Raw genomic sequence first — 25,423 nt, 5'->3', positions numbered from 1 at the left:
CATAAAGTTTTATTAAAACAAATTTATTCATTTATGTATTGTGTATGGTGGCTTTCAGCTGCAATGGCAGAATTATACAATTGTACATAATTATGGCAGAGACCGATACAGCCCAGAAAGCCTAAAAAATTTGCCCTTTGGTCCTTTACAGAAAAAGTTGCTAACATGGGAGCTAAACAACAGTGTCTTTCACATTTATCTCCTTCATCTCACCTAAACAGCCGTTGTCCTGGTCCAGGTCTTTATTCTATGTTACCGGAATTATTGCAAAAACCCCTCAGCTAGCATTCATACTCCTGGGTTTTCCTGTGTATCTGTGTGTATATTAAGTGCTGCCTGATCCTGCTAAAATGCATGCTTTTAAACTTTTAATGATGTGCCAATATGTATAGAAAAACCTACATGCTTTGGCACAGACCTTTTTTGGGTCACTATTTGGTCTTATCTTTCTAGGCTAGTCTCCTCCTACTTCTTTTTTATACCCTATACTTAGAATGGCCATATAATTTTTCAAATGGGACACTCAAGTGTGAAAGTGGCACTAGTAGTGATTATGTTGGGGAAACAGGCCTAAGGCAACATTGTTCTGTAATGATGATGCATGTGCATCTTTCTCCTAACTACCCTCTGTTCTGAGCTTGCCAAAAGAATGCTAATCTTGAACCATAACTTCAATTTTATGGTGGCATTTATGGAAAGAATATTTTTTGCCTATTAGGCAAATCACACTGTATTGTCACTCTGGCTATACTCCGAGCAGTTTGAATAGGCTCACCATTTTCCATATGCACCTGTTTCTTTGCTTTCATGCACTATTTCCCTAGGTTGAAATTCCTTTACATTTTTCTGTAAATCTGAACCTTACCTTACCTTTCCAAATCCAGCTTAAATAGTATTGTGTCCATGAAGCGTTACTCAGAAATAATCTCTCCCTTCCCACCTCCCTTTTACGAATGAAGTGCCTTCTCATGGTATGAATTACTTTGAGCCTTAGACACTCTCTCTCTCTCTCTCTCTCTCTCTCTCTCTCTCTCTCTCTCTCTGAAGACATAATTCTTGTTGGATTACATATTTCTCATAGGCCTAGCATTGGGCCATGCTTAAATAGGATCTTCAAAATGTTTGAAGAATGAATTCATTGATCAGGCTGAGGGCACTCAGTATTGGGGGCTTTCAATTTATGAGTCATCCATTTTAATATGATTAAAGCAGTGAGAAAAGAGTTTCCAAGAACTGAAGACTGAGCCTTAGGTTTCAATGTGACAGTGTAGCAAAATGATTCAGGGCGTAAATACAGACTTTTTAAGACTAAATTCCAGCTCTGCCATTTACAACCTCTGTTATCTTGGGCAAGTTAACCTCTCCTCCTGTTTCTTCATCTGTAAAATGGGAGTAATCATAGTACCCACTGCATGGAATGGTGGTTAAGGATTCAAACAGTGCCAAATAACAATGAAGTAATATTCATAGGTAAGCACTCTGTGAATGTTGGCTACAGTGACTAATATAATCATCTTCATGGCACTCTTACGGGTGGGTAAGAAGATGCAGAGACCCAAGACCAAGATGTAACCGTGGAAGAGCTGAAGGAAATGCTGCACCAAAATCTTAGTGGTTTTTTTTCTTGATAGAAGTAGTCTGTTTTAGAGAAGTCCTGAGAGAAGATGATCTCTACTTAGTAAGAAGTAAATAATCTGCAGCCTTTTGAAAAACCATTTCAGTAGAGTGGGCAAGGCACAAGTTAGGTGCCAGGAAACTAAAAAAGGAATGGCTAGAAGGACAAATGGACAAAAGGAAGGGGAGGGAGGAGAAGGCACAGAGTTGTGTAAAAGATGTTTGCTTCGTAAACTTTTTCTTCAAGCCAGATCACACTTTAAAAAGGAAGACACCCTGGGGGGTAACTTAATAACCTGTGTGTTCTTTTTTTGACATGAAGTAAATTATTGATTAAAATCAGTGCTTAATTTAAGTGCCAGGAACTTTTGCTATGGGATAAATGAGAAACCACATTAGGTTGGTGAGGTTTTATGAAAAACAAAACAAAAATAAAGCTTGAGGTTGAAAATGAATGGTTTTTAATTTGGGATGGGGAATATGTATTCTTATATGCACCTTGAGGTTTTTCTCAAGAGTAGTAATAAGCTGAGCCTTCCTTCATGCTCACCTTGTTCACTTGCATTTTATGAAATGGCTGGCTGGGTTTGGAAGGACAAGTTGGGACCGGAGATGCCCCTGTGAAGTGAAGCCAAGTGAGCCGAGATCCTCAAACCATGACTCTAATATCTCCAGTGGTGAGGAAGAAAGAACACAGGGATTGGAGGCAGAAGATCAGGGTTGCAGTTCCAGTTTGCCATTTACTGGCCATATGTTTTTGAATAAGTCAATCGGAATCTCCATTTTTTTCTGTGGCAATTATGGCCATCCATGAACATACTAAATTTACAGTACAAAAGTACAAAGTACAAAACTATACTGGATAATTATTCTTGGCTCCTGTTTTGACATAAATGCGCTGGAATTCTTAAAGCTTCCTAACATCGTGGCCCTGCCAACTGACTGTTTTTACTGTGGCAGTTACCACTAAAACTCTCAAGCCTTAGTCTCATGAGCACAATCCAGTCATTTCTGTCTGACTTTGATTCAGTCAGCACACCTACTAAGTGCCTCATATGTGCCAAGTGATGTGCTAGGTTCTAGAGATACAGCAGTAAGACCTACCTTGATGCAGCTGACACTCTTACACGGCAAGTAGCCATTGAAAAGGTAATATATCTCAAGGGGTCCATCACAAGTTCACCAAATGTGGTTAAGTGGGATGCTACAAGAGTAGATCAGCAGGCCTGACCACTTCCTAGTGGGTGAAGAGGAAAGGAGAGAAGTCCGTCTAAAGCAGATGTTCTCAAAACATGGTCCTTGGACCAGCCATGTCACCATCACCCTGAGGACTTACTAGAAATGTGTATTCATAGGCCCACCCCAGACCTACTAAATCAAGCTCTGGAAGTGGGGCCAAGCAATCTGTTTAATGTGATTTTGATGCACATTAAGGTTTGAGAACCACTGGCCTAGAGGCAATAACATTTAAGCTGAGCTCTAAAGCTATACAATCTAGTATTGTAGCCACTGGTCACATGTGCCTATAGAGCACTTGAAGGGTGGCTGGATCACATTGAGATGGGCTTTCATTATAAAATACACACCAGATTCCAAAGACCTACTATGAAAAAAAGAATGTAAACTGGCTTCTTAATATTTTTTGTGTGGATCATGTGTTAGAATTGTATTAGTCTGTTCTTTTGCTACTAATAAAGACATATCTGAGACTGGGTAATTTATAAAGGAAAGAGATTTAATTGACTCACAGTTCCACATGGCTGGAGAGGCCTCAGGACACTTACAATCATGGTGGAAGGGGAAGCAAACATGTCCTTCTTCACATGGTGGCAGCAAGGAGCAGTATAAGCAAAGTAGGGCAAAGCCCTTTATAAAACCATCAGATCTCATGAGAACTCACTTTCTATCACGAGAACAGCATGAGAGTAACTGCCCCCATGAATCAGTTACCTCCCACTAGGTCCCTCCCATGACACACAGGGATTATGGGAACTACAATTCAAGATGAGATTTGGTTGGGGACACAAAGCCAAATGATATCATTCCACCCTGGCCCGTCACAAATCTCATTTCCTTACATTTCAAAACATAATCATGCCCTTTCCAGCATTCCCCCAAGGTCTTAGCTCCTTCCATCATTAACCCAAAAGTCCAAGTCCAAAGTCTCATCTGAGACAAGGCAAGCTCCTTCTGCCTGTGAGCCTGGAAAATTGAAAGCAAGTTAGTTATTTCCTAGATAACAGTGGGGGTACAGGCATTGGGTAAATACACCTGTTCCAAATGGGAGAAATTGGGCAAAACAAAGGGGCTACAGCAGACCCCATGCAGGCAGTCATTAGACCTTAAAGTTCCAAAATGATCTCCTTTGACTCCAAGTCTGAATGATAGTTTTTGGACCTATAGGATTAAAGAAAATATTACCGTTTATTCTACCTATTTATTTTTACTTTTCCATCAACTCCATGGTGACTTGCATTATATCTTGATTGGATACAGCTATCTAAAGGATGACTAAAGCTTAACCTAAAGCAGGGTGGGACTGAAGTGGCAATGGAGAGAAGAGATGAAGGGTGAATGTGCTGCATGGGGTACAGTGTGTGCGAAACTACTGAGGCAAGAAAGAACCTGACATGTTCAAGGAAATAAAACCAAAGCCTTTCAGGTCACATTAAGGATTCTGAATATTTTCCTAAGACCAATAGGAAGAATTGAGGGTTGAAAATAAAATACTCAATTTTCAGGGAGTTTAATTATTAGTTTGCAGTTAATAAATGAGGGTAAGAAAACTTCAACTGAATATAGCAAGACTTTCAACATTGAAGCTCCCCAACTCCCCAGGATGGTAGCGGAGGAGAGGGGCTCTTTGGTCAGCAGAGGAAGCAGGCTACTGCCCATCACCTGACCCAAACCCTACTGTATGAGGCATGAGCACCCCCCACTAGAGAGAGAAGCAGTGTCACCTGGGAAGAGGTAGTTTTCAGTTCAGTTCTTTTTCAGCTCAATTGATGCTCAAAGTGGAGTGGGAATTTGAGGACAGAGCTAGGAACTCGGCAGGGCACCAGCAAATGGTTTGGTGAGGGAGGGCTGTGAAGGTGGTCAGGGAGAAGGAAGCCCAGAGCATTATGGGGATTAGCAGGTCTATCCTTTGAAAGGCTGTGTTGGACAATAATAGAGGAAAGCTGGTTAAGTGGCCCAGATGCTTGGGTTCTGACCGTCTCCTGGGGTATGGTGGCTGCCCCATTTATCTGTGGCCTAGAGGAGGTTTCCGTTTAAGTCAGTGGTCATAAACTAGCCGCTGTGATCTAGCCTGCAGAAGAAATTTTTTGTTTCACTCACATTTTACAAATGTATATTAGTTGCTAATATTTAAATCAGATATCAGATAAAAAATACACGTTTTCTTTTTTTTAATTGGAAGATCTAGAAACCCCAATTGCTCAGTATCACAGGGCAGTGGGCTGGAGCTAAGTAATGAGTACTCCTTTTATTATTTATATGACTTTTTAGGAGCTTTTGAAATGATTGTTTTAGCTTTTTTTTAAAAAAGATATTTATTTACTCAAAGGTTCTCTATGGTCTGACCCTAGGTCTTGCATTTGCCCTAGTCTTTGGTATCAGCAATCCCATCTTTTTGTTTTCCAGAAAAGCTCTAAGAATGGTGGTGTTGACTCAATGAGATGAGGTTATAAGAAAATTTTTACTGTTCATGTTCCTTGCAGTTTGCTGTTCCCATTACTCCCCATAGTCCAGCTGTACCCGGCTTCACACAGATGCCTGGCCATGGGAGGCATCTGAGTTTGCAATCCATGCCTTCAACTTTAAATCACACTGGCTACAGCACTATGTGTTTCTTGGTAAACCCTGGGTAAATCAGCTCCAGTGGATGTTGATTGAAGTTTTCAGGTTTGCAAACTAATCCTCAGCAGCTTCTTCATAAATATCCAGCAGTTAGTTAAGTGGAAAAGTCTGTTGATAGTACCAGGGAGTAGAGAGGAAAGTGACCTTTTGTTTATCTGAGATAGACATACTAGTTTGGTACTTTATCATATATTCACCTGTGTGAGTGTATTCCTGTGCGTCAGAGTAAGGGAAGGATATGTATTTGTGTAGTTTTTGTGACTGCAGTACTATCCCTCTGTTCTAGGGTGTGTGTGTGTGTGTGTATTTTTTTCAGTAAAAAGAAAACAGATTTTTTTTTTTTTAATGCAGCAAGCATATATAGGACAATGAGATACCACAAAGCTTGGTGGTGGGTGCCTGAGTGTCCATATTGGTATTGCTACATTTTTTTTGTCCCCTAGACATAGTTTATAATCAAAAGATGGTAGAAAGGTACTTCTGGCTACAAAATTTGTCTAACCATACCCTTCTTTAGCTGAAGAGAGAACAGCTTCATTAGCTTATGGAGGCTTCTCACTTGACAAGATAAACTAAGAGTGAAAGTAGAGGAACAGTTGATAGCTTCTTTTTTCTCCATCCTCCTTCTCCACTGCCACTAATAAAACATAACAATAAATGGTTACAAAGGGTGAATACAGTTTTTGATAGAGCTGAAGCTTCTAAACTACTTGGTGGATTGGAACTTTGTAAAGAACAATGCAAAAATATCTTCCATTTGCAAATTAACACACTTACACACACCCCTCCGTGTGTGTGAATTCATCGCTTGGTCTCTTGCAGGTGAGGGACTCTGAAGCTTGAACTTTGTTAGATTCCTTATTAATCTGCCCCTGGACATAGGCAGTCACCTGGCAAAACACTGCTTAGATAACCTTTTGTTCCCTTCTCTGTTCTGCCACCCTGATGCCCCTTCTAGCCTAAGGACAGAGACATTGGGCTCCCTCCCTGGGAATTCTCGGCTTTGTGGGATGCTTTCGCCTGGGTCCTGAGCCCAAGCTCTTCTGATTCCCTGGCATTTCCCTGCTCCACTTGCACTGCAGCCTGGTACTTAACAACAGGAAAATCATCATCCTAACTGCTGTAGCCTTTCAATTTCAGTCATGCACCACATAATGATGTTTCAGTCAAGCATATATCACAATGATAGTGGCCCGGTAAGATGGTGATGGAGCATATATAGAAGTCTGTTATGTGGCACTTGTCACTGACATTGCAGATCAAGTAGGGAAAATGATTGATATTCAGTAATTGTGCTGGGATACTTGGTTTCCCACATGAAAAAAACATACATAAGTAAATATATATATGCCGTCTAGGTTTGTGCAAGTACATTTTATGTTGTTTGCATGTCTAAATCACCTTATGATTTATTTGCCAGAACATATTCCCTTCATTAAGCAACACATGACTGTACTTGCAAATCACCTCAATTTGATTTCTTCCCTTAAGTCCTCTGTTTGCCTTCCATTGAAATATAAAGCCTTATTTTAAAGACTGTTTTCCCTTAAGAATCTCTAGGATTACTAAAGAAAGGTAGAAACTAGATCTAGATTCCAATTAACTTTGCCATTGATTGTTATTTAACTGTGGTACTCACAGTTTAAGTGGGACAGAAAATCTTCAGTTAATGGAAGTTGCCAAGGGTGGCAGAAGACCAGGCTGTGGTGCTTGTATAATATTTACAACCCAGTGTGCAAAACACTGGAGCAGAGATGGAGAGGCTGGGCATGTAAACCAAGCATGTGTCAGTGCCACAAGGAGAGTGAAGGCGGGCTGAACAGCCATGTCATCAGATTCTCTGAGGACAGAATAGACCCAGCAGATCTTCAGGCCAGCAACTTGAGTATAGCTTGAGGGTTGCCCGTTTCCTTTTACTAGATTCTCCCCCTGCTAAGATGTAGCTGGTGTGTGCAGGATATCTGGAGAGGAGGCGGGACCTCTTTATCAGTGTGGTTCCTCTCACTCCTACAGACCAGATCTGTTTGTACAGGCAGCATCCCTCAGCTGCTTGCATTTGATAGCTTGTTTTGCATCCGGATTTATTCCTGCTGAAAACTCTGTCTTGAGGCAGGCGCGAGATTATTTAGGTGCGTACCATATTTGGTGTTAATGTCTCTTTAAATCATTTTTAATACTGTTTGAATATTGAACCAATGTGTTTTATATATCTTAGATTTTCTTGTGTGTAATGTAGTCTGTGGCATTGAAGAGCTAGTTGTCACCAGCCAGTGATACATAACAGATACATACAGTGCTGCATTGAAATAACATGTTTAATAACTTCTGTTATAAGAATGTGAGACTGGTAAATACTTCTTTTTCCACCACAGGAAAACAAAGTGAAAAGGATGCCTTCAGTGTAGAGTCAGCTGCTGGAAGGCTGGGAATTCCCAGCTACTAGTCATTCTTTCAGATGTCTGTAACTCATTCTATTGAATCCTTTCTACTGTAAGCATAAATTGCCTTTGTATCTGGCAGAAACACAGCATGCCATTAGAATGAGTGTTTTGTTATTTTATATCACACAATTATCATACTATACAAACATCAGAAAATTTAAGTCAACTAGGTTCCCTGTAATGAATTATTAATATCTATAGAATATGCCTATATGTGCCCCAGTGTATCAGCTACCGGACTTCTGACTGTTCGAGGGGATTTCAGTTTCTTTTAGAAATTGGGTGTTGTAAAGCAATGTTTCTATTCCTAAGTGGTTAGTTGAATGAAGAATATAACTTAGACTTGCTCTTGTCTTTCTAGATGTATTGCTGTCCTTGAATATTAGCCCATTTGAAAACGCCTGGGAAGTTCAGCCATCAGTATGTCCAAGTACAAACTTATTATGTTAAGACATGGAGAGGGTGCTTGGAATAAGGAAAACCGTTTTTGTAGCTGGGTGGATCAGAAACTCAACAGTGACGGACTGGAGGAAGCTCGAAACTGTGGGAAGCAACTCAAAGCATTAAACTTTGAGTTTGATCTTGTGTTCACATCCGTCCTTAATCGGTCCATTCACACAGCCTGGCTGATCCTGGAAGAGCTGGGGCAGGAATGGGTTCCCGTGGAAAGCTCCTGGCGTCTAAATGAGCGTCACTATGGGGCCTTGATTGGTCTCAACAGGGAGCAAATGGCCTTGAATCATGGTGAAGAACAAGTGAGGCTCTGGAGAAGAAGCTACAATATAACCCCGCCACCCATTGAGGAGTCTCATCCTTACTACCATGAAATCTACAATGACCGGAGGTATAAAGTATGTGATGTGCCCTTGGATCAACTGCCACGGTGTGAAAGCTTAAAGGATGTTCTGGAGAGACTCCTTCCCTATTGGAATGAACGGATTGCTCCTGAAGTATTACGTGGCAAAACCATTCTGATATCTGCTCATGGAAATAGCAGTAGGGCACTCCTGAAACACCTGGAAGGTACCAGCTTTATATACTACTTATTACAGGTTGCCAAGTGTGATAGCTGGGCCTTAATCTAGAAATTAAGCTAATGATGCACTATTTACACAATAGACTCTCCTCTATCCCCCTTGGTCACTTCAGACTTAAGAATCGTCTTGTTCTATAAATCAGATATCTTGTGTGTTTTCCATTCCTGTTACCGAAAGCAGCAGTTTTCAGACTTTAGCAAGCATCAGAGTCACCTGGACAGCTTGGTGTACCACAGATTGTGGGTCCCACCCTCAGAGTTTCAGAATCAGTAGGTCTGGGGTGCACCCTGAGAGTCTGCATTTCTTAGAAGTTTTAGGTGATGCTGCTGCTGCTGCTTTGGGTTCCACGCTTTGAGAAGCACTGGCCTGAAGGACTGTATGGCTTGTTATAGTGAATGAAAGGAAGCTAGGAAGGGAAGGAATTGTTGAAATGGCCTTGAAAGTAAATTTGAGTTTTTCAAGTCGAGTAAATTATCTAGGCTTCAGTTGTGCTCACTTTCTTCCAACTTTAAACAATGATTGCTGTGTTTCCAGACATAGGTTTCCTGGGCAGTTCTTTTGTTTCAGTCCTCTCTTTTCAGAACACGTTTAGTCATTGACTGGAAGAAAGGGGAAGGAAACTAAAAGGATAGTTGGTTAATTTATTTATTTTGACTCTAAAATTTTGGAGATCATCAGCAGCCATAATTTTAACTACTTTATATAGCATTCTACGTGTGTACTAAAACGTACTGTATTGTTACCTTCTTTTTAAGTAACATGAATCAAATGAACTCTTTTTAGGATTCAGGTTCACTAGTTTTGAGCATCAGTGATTGCACCGTGACGCCTTCCGGATTTCTGACTGTTCTGTGGATTTCTCATTTCCCTCTCTGTCTTCACTCATCCCAGATGGTTGTACTTTTTTGCATGATGTGCCCTGTCTGGTGTTTTCCTGCCTTTCATCACTGTCAGCAGTTAGCTTACTGGTAATACATAGAAGACATTTCTCCACTATTACTTTTCATTCTGCTTTAATTTTCCATAAGAGGCTGTGACAAATAAAAAGTAAGTAGAAATACGTTATTAGTTAAAAATGAAGTAATCTTTAGCATGTGCTTATTTCCCCTAATTTTTATAACATGACCAAGAACTAAATCATTACTTGTAGAGCTGACATCTATTAGTCATGCAGAGACCTAAAAATCTATGGACTTTATTAGATACTAAAATTTTATCGACTAGACATAGCACTTGATTTGTGTGTGTGTGTGTGTCTATGTGTGTGTGTGTGTGTGTGTGCGCACGCACGTGCACACGCATGTGTATCTTATTTACTCAACTATATAAAAGGTTCTATTCCTGTTCAGAATAATTAGATCTTTAACATCATCATTAGTGATATGTAACTTCATCATTAGTGGACCCATAGTATGTTATTGTTTGAAGAAGAGTTGAGGCTCCTACTAGACAACAACAAACTGACGTTCAGAATTTCAGAGTTTCTGCCAGAGGCGTATTCTATTCAGCCATGCTAACTCCTTTTTCAGAGCTGGGACTCCAGATTCATTGAGGCCAGGCTCCCTTCTCTCAAGAAAATGCCACTGTCTCCTTTAGGAACCTCTTTCTTCACCTTCTTAGCTTTGAAGTCCCCCTTTTAAAAACGTTTCCTGCTGTTTGGTACCATTGACTGTTCACCTATCTTCACATTTATTATAGATCTCTTTAAAATGACTCTGCAGCTCAACCACAGCTCACTGTATACATTCCCTCCTACTAATGCATTGATGATTTAACTATTTGTTACTGTTCTTTTTTAGGATAATAGCAGGAAAGTTTAACAAACAGTGGTAAAGAAGACTGTTACCATGGTGAGGGCAAAGAGAAAATTACATGTAGAGGTTGTGTTTAGACATAGCAAAGGTTACCTTTCTACATTTGAGGGAGATTTTGAAACTTAGTAATTAATTAAAATAGTTTAATCAAACTTTTGGGAGTTCCTCAGAAGGGCTAAACATAGAGTTGCCATATGATCCAGAATCCCACGCCTACGCATATAGCTGTATTAGTTTCCCAGTGCTGGCATAAGAAAGCACCCTAAACTGGCTGGGTTAAAACAACAGAAACGTGTTTTCTGGGGGCTGGAAGTCCCAAATAAGGCGTGAGCGGATTGTGCTCTCTCTGATGGCTCTAGGAGACAATTCTTCCTTGCCTCGGCTAGCTTCAGTGTTTGTCAGCAATCTTTGATGTTCCATGGCTTGCAGAAGCATCATGGCATTCTCCTCATGTGTGTGTTTCTTATCCATATCTCCCCTTTTTATAAGGGCATCAATAATATTAGCCCACCCTCTCACACCAGTGGCCTCCATTTTAACGAGATTATTCTGTTAAACACTGTATTTCCAAATAGGATCACATTCTGAGGTACTGGAGCAACCAGTACCTTCAGCATATCTTTTTGAGGGGATCACAATTCAACCCATCACAATACCCAAGAGGTATGAAAACGCATGTCCACACAACAACTTGTACCTAAACCTGCGTAGCAGCATTGTTCATAGTAGACAAAAGATGGAAACAACCCAAGTGTTCATCAACTCATGCATGTATCAATTAAATGGGGTCTATCTATACAATGGAATATCATTTGTTAATAAAAGGGAAGGTGACGCTGATACGTGCTACCATGTGGATGAACTTGAAATAACTCTGTTATATGAAAGAAGTCAGTTAGGATTTCATTTATGTGAGATATCTAGAATAGACAAATCTTTAGAAACAGAAAGTAGAGTGTTTGTTGCCTAGAGGGTAGGGAAGATGGAAGATTTGCAAGTGATTTGTCAGTGGGTACAGAGTTTCTTGTTGGGGTGATGAAAATGTTCTAAAATTGATTGTAGTGATGATTGCACAACTCCGAATATGCTAAGAGCCATTGAATTGTGCACTTGAAATGGGTGAATTTTATGTGAATTATATCTCATTAAAGCTGGAAAAATAATCAGTGGAATTGAAAGGTGACAGGACTTGTCATTGGCCTAGAAAACAATAGGGAGGGCAAATATATAGAAGTGATAACAAAGCTAAAATGTATAGAGGTGGAGCTTAGAATATGGGGAAAAATGAAAATGCAGCTTTGACCACTGGGGCAGAAGTGGACTTACAGGGCTCACTGGGAAATAAGCAGGCATTGGTCTTCAGGCTGCTCCCAGCCCTTCATCTAAAGGTCTTTTTTTCAAGTTGGAAGTATGAAACTGAATGACTTTTAGAGATTAATGACCTTTTCTTTTCTTTTGTAGACAGAGTCTCACTCTGTTGCCCAGGCTAGAATGCAGTGGTTTGATCTTGGCTCACTACAACCTCTGTCTCCTTGGTTCAAGCCATTCTCATGCCTCAGCCTTCCGAGCAGCTAGGATTATAGGCATACACCACCACACCTGGCTAATTTTTGTAAATTTTTAGTAGAGATGGGGTTTTGCCATGTTTGCTAGGCTGGTCTCGAACTCCTGGCCTCAAGCGATCTACCCACCTCAGCCTCCCAAAGTGCTGGGATTATAGGTGTGAGCCACCCCGCGCCTGGCCATTAATAACATTTTAAAGTAACCATACATTATAACCCCTATCTCTCTTACCAGGCTTTATAGAAAATGTTTTTATTTGGGGGATAATTGATGTAAAACAGTGAGGTTGTGCAGAAAGAGGTAAATTGTAGGAAATGACTTGAGTAGGAAGTATGTGAACACAGAAAAAGACATGGGCTGGTAGAGAGGGAGGTATCTATGAGGGAGGTGGAGAATGGAAATGGTGGGGTTGGTGACCAGGGAGGATGGCAGATATTTAGAAGGAAAGAATGGCAGAAAAGCCAGAACATGCACTTAGGATAAGACCATAGCTGGAAAACAAATGCAGTGAATGTGAGGATCCAGGTTTGTCCACAGGAAAATACAAGGGTGGTTTGTAATCTTGACTCTCACCCATCCTGGATATGATGACTTTTGTTCCTTTTTGGCCTATAGTACCCCCTGGTGGTACTCCTGTTAATTCTGATGGAGTTCTTAGATGTTGATATGGTTCCCTACAGTAACTTAATTCCCACACCTAACATGGAAGAAATTATGTGATGTACATGAAATAGGCTGGATTGGATTTCAGCATCACTGCATAAATTAGTTATTGTCCCAAATGCCAATCCTCATTAGTAAAGCTTCTCTTACAGTGTCTATTGAAAAATAAGGTCCCAAGTATTCTGTGTCACAACTGGAAGAATTAAGCATGACTCCCTCAAGATCAGAAGAAACAGTATGTGCTATTTTTTTCACATCATTTGTGTCAATTTAGCGAGATATTAGCCATTTTAAAATTGATTATAGATGTATTCACTCACCAGAATAGGCGTGTTAGTCTAATGTTAGTCCTCTTGTATTGCATGTCTAACTTTCTAGAGCTCAAGTTACAGGAGTTTGTGTGGTTCTTGGTAAATTATCAACCTAAAAGAAAACATTTCATTGGATTTAGATGCTAACTTTTCAAGACTCCAAAAAGTAAGTGAATCTCCCCTACTGTTTAGGGGGAAAATAAATATTTTCTTTTATAGGAAGGACTACTTTGCCAGTTCATGTGTATGTGTATATTGTGGTAAAATAAATAAAGTTACCATCTGAATTGCCAATTTATGCTTACTATCAAGTTACATGACTATATGTGCCTGTTTTGTTGTTAGTACCTGTTGTCTGAATGTAATTATTAATAGCGTCTCCTGTTACTTTCAAAAGTGTCCCAGTCTGGATGATAAATTATGTGGTTACCTTACTATAAAGATGTTGAGCTGGGTGTGGTGTCTGTCACACACCTGTAGTCTCAGCAACTAGGGAAGCAGAGGCAGGAGGATTGCTTGTGCCTACGTTTGAGATTACCCTGGGCAACGTAGTGAGACCCCCCTTTTAGAAAATAAAAATGTAAAAATGAAGACGTTAGCTTTCACTAGTGTTAAAAATTGAATCTAGAAATGGGTATAACCAGGGTTTTATATTCCCTATGAGCACAAAAGTTGCTAAATTTCTTTGCATCAATTATAAAAGTTAAAACACTTGTGACCACAGATTCATCTGATTCCAAGTCATGCTTTCTAGAGATATTTATATACAATTCTCCCATGTAAAATGGGCTCTTTCAAGGGACTGGAGTAATTTTTCCCTGTTTTGTCCCTAAACTGCTTGGCAAGCTAAAAGTGTTTCACCTACTGGGGAGGAGTGTGGTCACTGATAGAATCAATGACAGCATACTGTCCTATTAGAAAAATACTTTCTTATTGTCTGAAAGCTGTGACTGTAGGGTGGGAAGAATGATGACCCCAGTTAAATAACTAATTAGAATATTGATCGATGATGAAATCTCAAATTGCTTTAAGACATTTCTACTGAGAGTATGCTAGTATTACTCATCTCCTCTTAGATCTACTCTTAGAGGTATCATCCATATACCTCAACAGTAAAGAGTGTTGGTTCTGGAGATGTTAGTTGTTTCTCAAATATCTGATATTATGACATAGGCAGGCATATCATGACTGACACTTTCTCCATTTGTGGAAAAGAAGACAGGTGCTGTTGGAGGAAACTGAAACCCAAAGAGACTTCAGATTCCTTGGCCATGATCATGGTAGTTAGCTGGTGTCAAGAACTCTACTCAAAACTCAGTTCACTGAGGCTCCACACACAATTATCACTTGGGCTTTAATTTTTTTTTTTTTCTAAAAGGTAGCCTTTCCCTTGACCTATTCTTCGTTTGGAATACTGTGTTGTAAGAAGCCGAGTCAAGAACATCCATGGCATGTAAACTATAAAAAGATAATTTAATGCAACTAATTAAGTGTTAAATTATTACTGCTGTTATAATGTTGTCTGAATGGCACTTCCTATCATAGCTATACAAGGTGACCTTTCTTGAGTGCATACTGTATGCCAAGCACAGTTCTAGACATTTTACATACATACCGTGTTTTATGTAGGAGCTAGAATGTGGCTCTGAACTCACTGGAAAGCTATGGTTCAATACTGTGTTTTACTTTGGTGTTTAATATATCCAGGTCATATATTTTTTTATTTCATTTGATCAGTCATTGATCGCTAAGCTGTTTTGCTTAAAAAACTGCTTTAGTAAAAAGCAGCAAAGTACTGATATGCCCATCATCATGTATGAACCTCAGCTGCATTGTGCTAAGTGAAAGAAAGTGGGCTTAAAAAGCTATGTATTTTATGATTCAATTTATGTGCCATTTGGGAAAATGGAGAACTATCAAGACATATCACAGATTGGTGGGGAAAGGGTAGGCTGCCAAGGGGCACAAGGAAATTTTAAGGGGTTGATAGAGCTGTTTTATATCCTTATTGGTTATTACACTACTGTATGCAGTTGTCAAAACTAGTAGAACTGTATGCTAAAGAGGGTGAATTTTATTGTATGTAAATTATACCTCAAAAAAGACTTACTTTATCCAGTGAACTCACCATTGCCTTAATTGGGACCTTACCTTTTGTTCACAAAGTAATAGACTACATTGTTCAGTTAGGAGAATTAAGTGAAGGTTGCTGCATACACCTGTCTGTGTCTTTGAAAACTAACCTGGAGGGCATTTGTTATGTTTTCTTAAGGCTTTAGAAGCAATCTGGTCCTGACTTTATTTAGCACCTAAACCATGGTTGTTATAGGGAATTATCTCTTCAAGTCCTTCATGAGAAGTTATGTTTAAGTCGCTGGACCGTGATGTTTTGTTTGAGAATCTTGCTAATGTTATAGTTTGAAAGCTCCTCTAATAAAGGCTTTTTTATCCCAGAACTATCCTGCTTATTATCATCAATTTCTTTAGCCTTAATTGGGGCTTCCATCTCCTTTTTCTTTTTGTAACCACCTAGTCTAGGAGCAGTCAACAAGGACCTCCTGGAGTCAGCGCAGGTGAATAGTACACTGAGAGGCAAGTGTTACTGATTCGGAGCCAGGTAACACTCTTGTGTAAGAATTGCGAACATGGAAACCACATGTCAGTGCCTAAGACAGTCTTCTTGGCTGATGAGGATGACCTGTGTCCTGTCAAATGATTTATTTATATAATATCTCTGCTCATAAATCATATATGCTTTTGAGATTGCTTTACTTTTAATCTGATGGTAGTTAATGGTTTCAGAAGAAAAGTCAAAACCAGACATACATAATATTATATGGTAAAATAATGCCTACTTAAGGGACTGCTTTACTGGCTTTTAGAAGCATAATTACCTATTATTGTGCTAATAAGTCCAGGTTAGAGCAGGGCCCACCTCCGACTGGTTCGGACACACTTCTCACAAAGTACCACCATGAAAACATCTAACATAGACCTAAGTATCTGAAAGCATTCTGTACTGTAGCGTTCCAGACAGGCGTGTGTTTCATTCTCTGTGGTTGGCATAGTCACTTCCTGTTTGTTTCCTGCTGGCCTGCATCAAAGGAAAACCCAGGTACCAAACTGAAACACTGGATGTAGTCTGCATCTTGCCAGAGGAAATGGATTGTTTAGTCTGGGTTCAAGCACAGGACGAGGCAGTTCCAAGTTTGGAGTAAGAGTGACGCACGAGACACTCATGCAAGACAGACTTGATCCCTGAAGACCTGTGTGCAGCCGCATACACAGCAAGGCACAGAAGTGGAGAGATAAAATTAGAGACTTAGGGAGGAAAGGTCAGCTGGGACTAGCTGTGGGGACGGGGACTAATGAGTTGGCCACCTTTGGCATTTTAGCGTGATATTTTCAGAAGCAGCCAATTCAGGCCTCTCTTCCGTGAGGCAAGTATTGCCTGTTGGTGTGGTTAAGCTTTCGTTTATTATAATTGATTTATAGAAACCTTTAATTTTTAAACATTATAGGCTATTTTAACTATAAAATTAAACATAGAATGGATTCTTCTCTCTGCCCTATTCTAAAATAGAGGCTGTTATTTTATCATCGTGTTACAATATTCAAATCACCCTAGCCTATCTTTATATATAAAGCATTCACATCTTAAAGAATTAAAGTTAAAAATAGGTAGATCATGTATGAAATTCAGAATCTCTTGTTTCAGCTCTTATTGGCCGTAAAGGAATACGGAACTCTTATCCCAGATTGTTTATTGGTGAGGTTTGAATCGCGACTTATTTGACCAGGAGAGGGAAGAGGGAAATGAATGGGTGGCACCTCATTTAATGAATGACTTGATTGGAGTTATTTCTCTTTCTTTTTCTAATTCCAAAGAGTATGCACTACAGAATTGGGGTTTCTTCTTTCCTTCTTCCTGTAGCAAATCTTTCTGTCTCTCTGACCATCTCTTCTTCTGTTTCCTGAAATTCAAAGCTTTTGAACAAACATTTTGGAGAAAATCAAAGAACAAATAAAAGCCACTTAATTTGAATTGGTTATTTTACTGGCATTAGATGTAAACAGCTTTTTGTTCAAAGCTAAGATTCTTTTTTAATTCTCCTTTTTTTTTCTTGGTAAGGTCATAGGGGAGCACACTCTTTAATGAAGGCTTCAACAGTAAAGGACTAGATTTAATTTGAAAGCCCAGAGAGTTAGAATTTATTCCATTCAGGAATGTGCCTAGGGTTCACTAAATCAGGTTCTGTTCTTGAACAAGGGTGTAGCACCTATATGTGAATGAGACACGTAAGGTCCTTTTGTGGAGCTTTTAATCTCTTTCTGAAATTTGGTCTATACTGTACCTCTGACAAAGTCCTTAGGGTGCTTTCAGATATAGCTTTATGTTTTAGGATTTTAAATTAACATTTTGTTCCTTTTTTAAAACAAATAGAGATGGGGCCTAACCGTGTTGCCCAGGCTGGTCTCAAACTCCTGGGCTCAAGTAACCCTCCCATCTTGGCCTCCCAAAATGTTGGAATTACAGGTATGAGTCACCACACCCAGCTTAACATTTTATTCCTTGTAGCCATTAGTTATATGTAAAAAGTAGATTCACATAACAAATACAGTTGTAATTACTTAGTGGATCATATTACTCAATAATTTCTGGACCCTAGCAACCAAATCATAATAGTGTTGCTTACAGTTGAACAAACATTGACTAAATCTTGCAGTGGGTAAGGCACTGTGTTCTAACAGCATGGGTGATACAGGGATGGATAAAATATTGTTCCTGTTCTCAAGGAATTTATAATCCTCGTGGGAAAAGTGAGCATTTGCACAAGGACCTCTAGTAGGAGGTGCTTTAGTAGATACATAGTGTACGTAACAGTTTGTCTTTGGTTCTTGTCCCTGCTATGGTGACTTACAGGAGGAGCTTTTCAGGTGCAAATTTGACTTTCTGAAGTTAGTCCTCTATGCAGAAAATAAAGTTGTTTGACTTTCTCTCCAATTTTGGCCTTGAGTTACTTCCTGGACTTATTACCCCAAACTTTCATTATTTCTTACTTAAAATATCCCATTATTTAAATTGACTGCAGTTAGCTCCTAGATGCTCCTACATGAAGATTCAAGACTTAAAAGCAATGGTGAACTTTTAAAGTCAAGGGTCAGCTGTAAAGGGAAACACCACTGGGTTCTCACCCTGCACCTGCTCCTCTCCACTCAACTGTAAAACACAGTGCATTGTCCATCGAAGAATTCAGTAAATGTTTGTTGAACTGTAAGTAACACTGTTATGGTTTGGCTGCTAGGGTCCAGAAATTATTTAGTAATGTGGTTCACTAAGTAATTACAACTGTATTAAACTCCACACCACTGTGGAGAGGGGTAGGTACAGGGTGAGAACTGAGTGGTGTTTCCTTTTACAGCTGACCCTGGAACAACATGGATTTGAACTGTATAGACATGGATTTTTTTTCCAACAAAACTTGGATCAAAAATACTATACTTGCTAGATGTGCAATCTGTGTATATGTAGGGCCGACTTCCATACTTGAATGTGAGAGGATTTTGGTACACGTGGAATCCCGGAACAATCCCCCACTTACAATGAGGGGACAACTATAGAACTGTAGAAAAATCCTGAGTCAGTTATCAAGGGATGTGACATCTAGGAACTCATTTTAACTCTCTTATGATGTTCCAGTGAATGAGTGAGTTTGTAATAGGATGTTATATAATATAGTACTAATTCAGTTTGGTTTAATACAGCTCAGTGCATTATTCTAGCCCTAGGAGCTCTGCCCGCTTAACTTTATTAGGATGATGAATGTAGTATATGCCAAAATTGAGTAATGAGTAATGGCTTCACTGTGGTTTTTCCTCATTTACTGTTTTAAAATTTTAGTCATTTTAGTCTCATTGACTGATTATTAACCAGTCCAAATATCTTAAGTATTTGTAAGTAATTAGTCTGCTGTGTAAATGGCTCGAGTAGTCATTAAAGTGGAATGTTGACTTTATTTATTGGAAGCATTTCTATTTTCGTTGAACTCTCCTTCCTTTGTAGTTGAAATATTATAGTTTCGGTGGCCTTGGTTTAGTTGGCTCTTTAATTTGGTTCCACACAAAAGGGACCAAGCTTGAGAGTACTACTATTAAAGAAAGGACCTGTTGGATCTGATTAGATCTGAGGCCATCGTCACACAAGTGAATCCCATGTGTGCCCTAGACCCTTGCTGAAGACCCAGAACTCGTTTCTAAAGTCATAGACAGCAATCCCTAAACATAGCCCATCATGATCGCAGTGTGTTAGCTGGGATCCGACAAACTTGTTTGTTCCCTTTATCAGTCCTGGGAACACTGGATGCATCAGCAGATGTCCTGTTAGTACCCAGCCTCTCACAAGGGCAGAGCATTCATAAAAACCTTCTCTCTCCTCCTTGGTAGTGGTGGAAATAACCATAGATAAGTCATGTGATGAGGGTTTAAATCCTGGGGATTTGGTAGTTTTTTTTTTTTTTTTTTTAAATGGGTCAATTTTTATTGCCTTAATAGTTCGGTGACTAGAGAAGGTTTATTTAACCTCTATGGATCTGTTTATTATTACTATTTTTTGAGGCAGAATCTTGGTCTGTCACCCAGGCTGGAGTGCAGTGGCGCAATCTTGGCTCACTGCAACCTCCACCTCCCAGGATCAAGGAATTCTGCCTCAGCCTCCTGAGTAGCTGGAATTACAGGCATGTAATTCCACCACTCAGAGCTAAGTTTTGTATTTTTAGTGGAGATGGTGTTTTGCCGTGTTGGCCAAGCTAGTTTTGAACTCTTGACTTCAGGTGATTCACCCACCTTGGCCTCCCATAGTGCTGGGATTAGAGGATGAGCCACTGCACCTGGTCCTGTTTACTACTTTTTAACATCTTTATTGAGTTATAATTCACATACCATGCAATTCGCTATTTAAAGTATACAGTTAAATAGCTTTTCATTTATTCACAAAATTGTAATCCATTACCACAATCAATATTGGAACATTTTTACTACCCTAAAAAGAAACCCAGCACCCCTTAGCTGTTACTGCTTCCCAGTCCCTCCCCTATTCCACCCAGCTCTGGGCAACCACTTACCTACTTTCTGTCATTATTGATTTGCCTATTATGGATATTTCATATAAATGGACTCATGAAATAAGTAGTCCTTTGTGAATGGCCTTTTAAATTTAGCATCATGCTTTCAAGTTTCATCCAAGAAATTTGTTGTGCTTTGCATCAATACTTCATTCATTTTTATTGCCAAATAATATTCCATTGTATGGATATACCACATTTAATTTATCTTTTCATTGGTTGATGGGCATTTGTGTTGTGTTCACTCTTTGGCTATTATGATTAATGCTGCTATGAAGGTTTGTGCACAAGTTTTGTATAGACTCATGTTTCATTTCTCTTGGGTATATGCTTAGGAGTAGAGTTGCTGGGTCATACAGTAGATCTGTGTTTAACAAGAGGAATTGCCAGGTTGTTTTCCAAAGAGGCTATAGCCTTTTGCATACTTAATTTTACAATGTATTATTATTCCAGTTTCTCCATATCCTTACTCACACTTGCTTATAATCTGACTTTTTATTATTGCCATCCTAGTGGGTACAAAGTAGTATCTCATTGTGGTTTTTATTTGCATTTCCTTGATAGCTAGTAATATTAAGCCTATTTTTATGTGCTTATTGACAGTTTGTATATCTTTGGAGAAATCTCTGTTCAAACCTTTTGCCCATTTTTAAATTCACTAATTTGTCTTTTTATTATTGGAGGCAGTTAGTTCTTATATATTCTAGATACATGTTCCTTATCAGATTATGATATGCAGTTTTTTCTCCCATTCTCTGGGCTGCCTTTTTATGTTCTTAATAGTGTCCTTTGAAGCACAAACATTTTTAATTTTTATATACCTAGTTTATTTTGTTTATTGCTTATGCTTTTGGTGTCATATCTAAGAAACCATTAAGGTCATGAAGACTTTACTCCTATGGTTTTTTCCTAAAAATTTTTACAATTTTGGCTCTTGAATCTAAGTCTTTGATTCATTTTGAGTTAATTTTTATATAAGGTAGGAGTTAGGGATCCAGCTTCATTCTTTAACATGTGGAAAGACCCAGTACGATTTGTTGAAAAGATTATTCTTTCTGCATTTCATTGTCTTGACACACTTGTTGGAAATCAGTTGATAACAAATATGAGGGTTTATTTTGGATTCTCAATTCTATTTCCCTGATCTATGCCTATCTTGATCACTATAGCTTTGTCGTAAGTTTTGAAATCAGAAACTATGAGTCCCTTGGTTTTGTTCTTTTTCAGGATTGTTTTGGCTCTTCTGAGTACCTTAGATTTCAAAATGAACTTTAAGATCAGTTTTTCAATTTAAACAAAAAAGTCTGCTGAAATTTTTGATAGGATTATATTGAATCTGTATGTTAATTTAGGGAATATTGCCATCTTAATAGTATTAGGTCTTCTAATCCGTAAATACATATTTAGGTTTTCTTTAATTTGAACACTATGTTGTAGTAGTCAGAGTATACTTTTGTACTTGTTGGGTTAAATTTATTTTTAGCATTTTATCCTTTTTGATGTTAATATAAATAGAAGTTTACTTAATTTGTCATGTTGCTTATTGCTACTGTATTAAAAACCCAATTTCCTTTTCTTATTGTTCTTGTATCCTACAGCCTTGCTGAATTTATTAGTTCTAATAGGCTTTGATGAGACCATACCATCTGAAAATAGAGGTAGTTTTACTTTTTCCCTTCCAATCTGGGTGCCTTTTATTTCATTGTCTTGCCTAGTTGCCCTGGCTAGAACCTCAAATATGATGTTGAATAGAAGTAGAGTGTTCAGTCATTTTACAATAAAGTCCTAGGTTCAAGAACTTAAAATTAATAGTTGGTGACACTACAAAAGCACACATCTGTGAGTGGTGAATCTGAGATGCTGGTAGATATGTACACTCGTAGATTCTACTTCTGTTAAACTTCAGTCAAACATGATCACTTTTGTTATCTTTTAACAAGTTAATTTTACAGTGAAAATTTAGATTAATTGGAGAAATCTATATAATCCATCTTTCTCTCCAATTTAGTGAACAGTATGCTTACAGACTCTGGAAACAGATAAAACATGGTCCATACACAGTAGATGAATGTAAACAGTGCTCAGTGTCCTCATGCTCTTGTGCCTCTAAGGTACCTCTGCTTTTCTTAACCATCAAGAATAAAATAAAGGAATGTTGGTGCCAGTAGAGACTATCCTTTCTCATTTTATAAATTAGTTCATTGGAGGTAAAATCTTGGCCAAGGTCACTCACACATGTTCTTCCACAGAGTACTAGGAACATAAAGGGCCCTCAGTTACCAGTTAGTGAGTTAGGTTTAGAGACCTCCACAGCTTCCCCTGGATTTGGGAGTGGGCACTGTTGGATTTGAAAGGCTCAGTGGTAACCTGTCTCCAAACCACAGCCTGTTGACTTCCCTTCCTGCTCTTTCCAAGGGTTGTATGTGGTGGCTGTTATGCAGCTAGCTGACATTTCTGACCTAATGTAGCCAGAGGGTGCTTAGAATCTAGGGCAGTCATCTCCCTGCTAAACAGCTAGAGGTCTGGCCTGAATGAATTTGTTCCCAGCAGCTGTAGGTTGTGATGGTAATCTTGTGTAAAGTTGCAGTGTGAGGGTGGAAGCCTGGCAGGCCGAAGGAGTATATTAGTAGCCTTCCCTTTGTGTCTTTTACCTAGAAGGGAATTCCTAATAGAGAAAAAAGAGACACTTATTGAACTACTCTTCTTTCATGTATGTTCTCTTTAAGCCACCCCTTTTATCCCACAACCCTTTAAAATGCTGGTAAAGGAAGAGTGTGTGTTTCTTTCTTTCTTTTTTAATTGACAGGAGAATTGGAGGTCCAGAGAAGTTACTTCCCTAAAATTGCACAGTACATTGAAGGGGGACTGACGGGGGAGGTGATGGGACAGTACACTTACTTGGAAGAGACACTGTCTTCCAAGTTAAGATCCTTTCCATTTCTCATAGCTGTTTGAGTATGGATAGTTTGCATATACAAGTTATTAGGTAGATCTTCTGGGCCTTCAAGTGAAATTCTAATAAAGAGCCACCCCAGCAATAAGGATCAGGTGCTACGATTCTGTGAAGTCTTTGGCTGGTGCTCACAGTTAGGACCAATGGCTAATTAAAATGGAAAGCTGCATTGATTACTAGCTGGTAACAACTTATTGTGCTGCCATCAAGTAAAGACAAACCCTTGGACTCCCCTGAATTTGTTCCACCTAGATCCTTTCTGTTAATATAGAACAGGAAGCATATGGTTAGAATTTAGAAGTCTATGTAATTAATAAAGGAATGTTTTTAAAGTAAATAATTTGAATACTTTCAGTTGACTTTTAGTTTGTTGAACTTCATCTCTTTTCTCATACCTTCCCTTTGCTCACTTTGAACTCAGAGAAACTTGAGAGGAGTTACATTATACAGTAGATACAGACACCTAGGTTTGAATCCAGGCTCTGCCATTTACTATCTGTGTGATAATTATTTACTTAACCTCTCTGTGTCAGAACTTGTTACATGAAGAAATAATATGTCGTCATAGGATTGCAATGATAATTAAGTGAGTTAATACCTACAAAATGCTTAAAAGAGTACCTGGCATGAAATATGTACTCAGGACATGTTAGCTGTTTACTGTTAAAAGTGCTTGTAATACTAAAAAATATTATTACTACCACTGCTACTATGACAGCTACATCTCTTCTGTCAAAGTTGAATTACCTGTAGTTCATTTGTATTTTAAAAGTGGCTTACGAGTTACATAAACCTTCCTTTTTTAGCAGCTGGAGTGTTAAGGGACCATAGGAGAACGAACCCTGTTTACAAGGCATGCTGTAAAATTCCATCCTGATTCCCTTTGACTGTGCTTTCTGAGCACCTAGGAAAGCATTCCTGCTGAACTGGATCCAGCTCATGGTATTGCAAGCTCACTTAGTGTGGGAAAACCTAACATATTCTAATAAAATGAACTAGATTTAGAGATTAGTGAAAAGTCCTAATTTTAGTACCAGCCTGGGTACAACACATAAAAGGAAAAACACAGAAAATGCTCCTGGTTCACTTTCTGATTTTTCAAGATTATCTGATTCCTTGGAAAACTAATAACACAAATGTGGGCATAGAGAAAATAATTTTTCTTCCTTTCAGATTTAGACGGGTAACAGTAACAGATTGTCCCAAAAGGTGTCTACTATCCTGATTTAGCACTTGCTGTGACTCTCTAAGCCTTTTTTCTTGTAATTTCTGGAAAGTTCTTGGCTTTCAGGAATTACAGCTGTAATTCCTCAGTATCTGCATGTTTCAGGCACACAGTTAAATGGTATTAAAGTGCAGTTACATAATTAAACAACTTCCTCCTGAGTTATCTTCAGCACCTGTCTCTTCCTCTCCTGATCAACAGGTATCTCAGACGAAGACATCATCAACATTACTCTTCCTACTGGAGTCCCCATTCTTCTGGAATTGGACGAAAACCTGCGTGCTGTTGGGCCTCATCAGTTCCTGGGTGACCAAGAGGCGATCCAAGCAGCCATTAAGAAAGTAGAAGATCAAGGAAAAGTGAAAAAAGCTAAAAAATAGTCTTTCCTAACTGTTGGCTATGAAGAAATACAAAAGAAATGGCATGCAGTGTGTTATGGGTGCTGAACTCTCTCTTTCCCTGATTTTCCAGAGCTAGGCTGTGGAGTAGAGTTTGTATAGGTAACTTATTTTGGCCCAGATAAGGCTTTAGGATGTCTGAGTGCTTATGTCATAAGCCTATGAGTTAGCTTTCCTGCTAGCCCCCTAGGTAGTCACCAAACTAGTAACTAGTAGGGTTTAATGAAGGTCATAAGTTTCTGAGATGGGAGAGTAACAAGTACAGATGATAAAGTTAAAGGTATTTATCATTGAAGAAATCATTATTGAGTCACCATTGACAGGCACTATTCCAATCAGTAGTTTACTTTTATATTTAATAAGTTTTTCTGGGATGATAGTAAGGAATATTAGATAATATACCATATGTATTTATTACTAGTCTT

At 38.9% G+C, this 25,423-nt stretch overlaps 1 protein-coding gene across 2 annotated transcripts in view; it reads left to right on the top strand.

The window, feature by feature from the left end:
• BPGM (bisphosphoglycerate mutase) overlaps positions 1–25,201 on the top strand; it is a 32,137-nt gene extending 6,936 nt beyond the window's left edge. Inside the window, exons 1-3 of one of the 2 annotated variants that reach the window (XM_032275939.1) lie at positions 7,501–7,601; positions 8,275–8,936; positions 24,802–25,201. In XM_032275939.1, coding sequence (XP_032131830.1) covers positions 8,336–8,936; positions 24,802–24,980 — 780 coding nt within the window. In that variant the 5' untranslated portion in view covers positions 7,501–7,601; positions 8,275–8,335 and the 3' untranslated portion in view covers positions 24,981–25,201. Of the gene's footprint in view, positions 1–7,500; positions 7,602–8,274; positions 8,937–24,801 lie in introns of those variants that run through there. The other variant, XM_032275938.1, reaches the window with a different exon arrangement.
• The last annotated feature ends 222 nt before the right edge of the window (positions 25,202–25,423 follow it).

Source organism: Sapajus apella, unplaced genomic scaffold (assembly GCF_009761245.1).
Source record: "Sapajus apella isolate SASKATOON/1434 unplaced genomic scaffold, GSC_monkey_1.0 scaffold7, whole genome shotgun sequence".
Taxonomy (NCBI): domain Eukaryota; kingdom Metazoa; phylum Chordata; class Mammalia; order Primates; family Cebidae; genus Sapajus; species Sapajus apella.
Note: the sequence above shows the minus strand (reverse complement) of the source record. Positions and strands in the feature narration are given on the sequence as shown.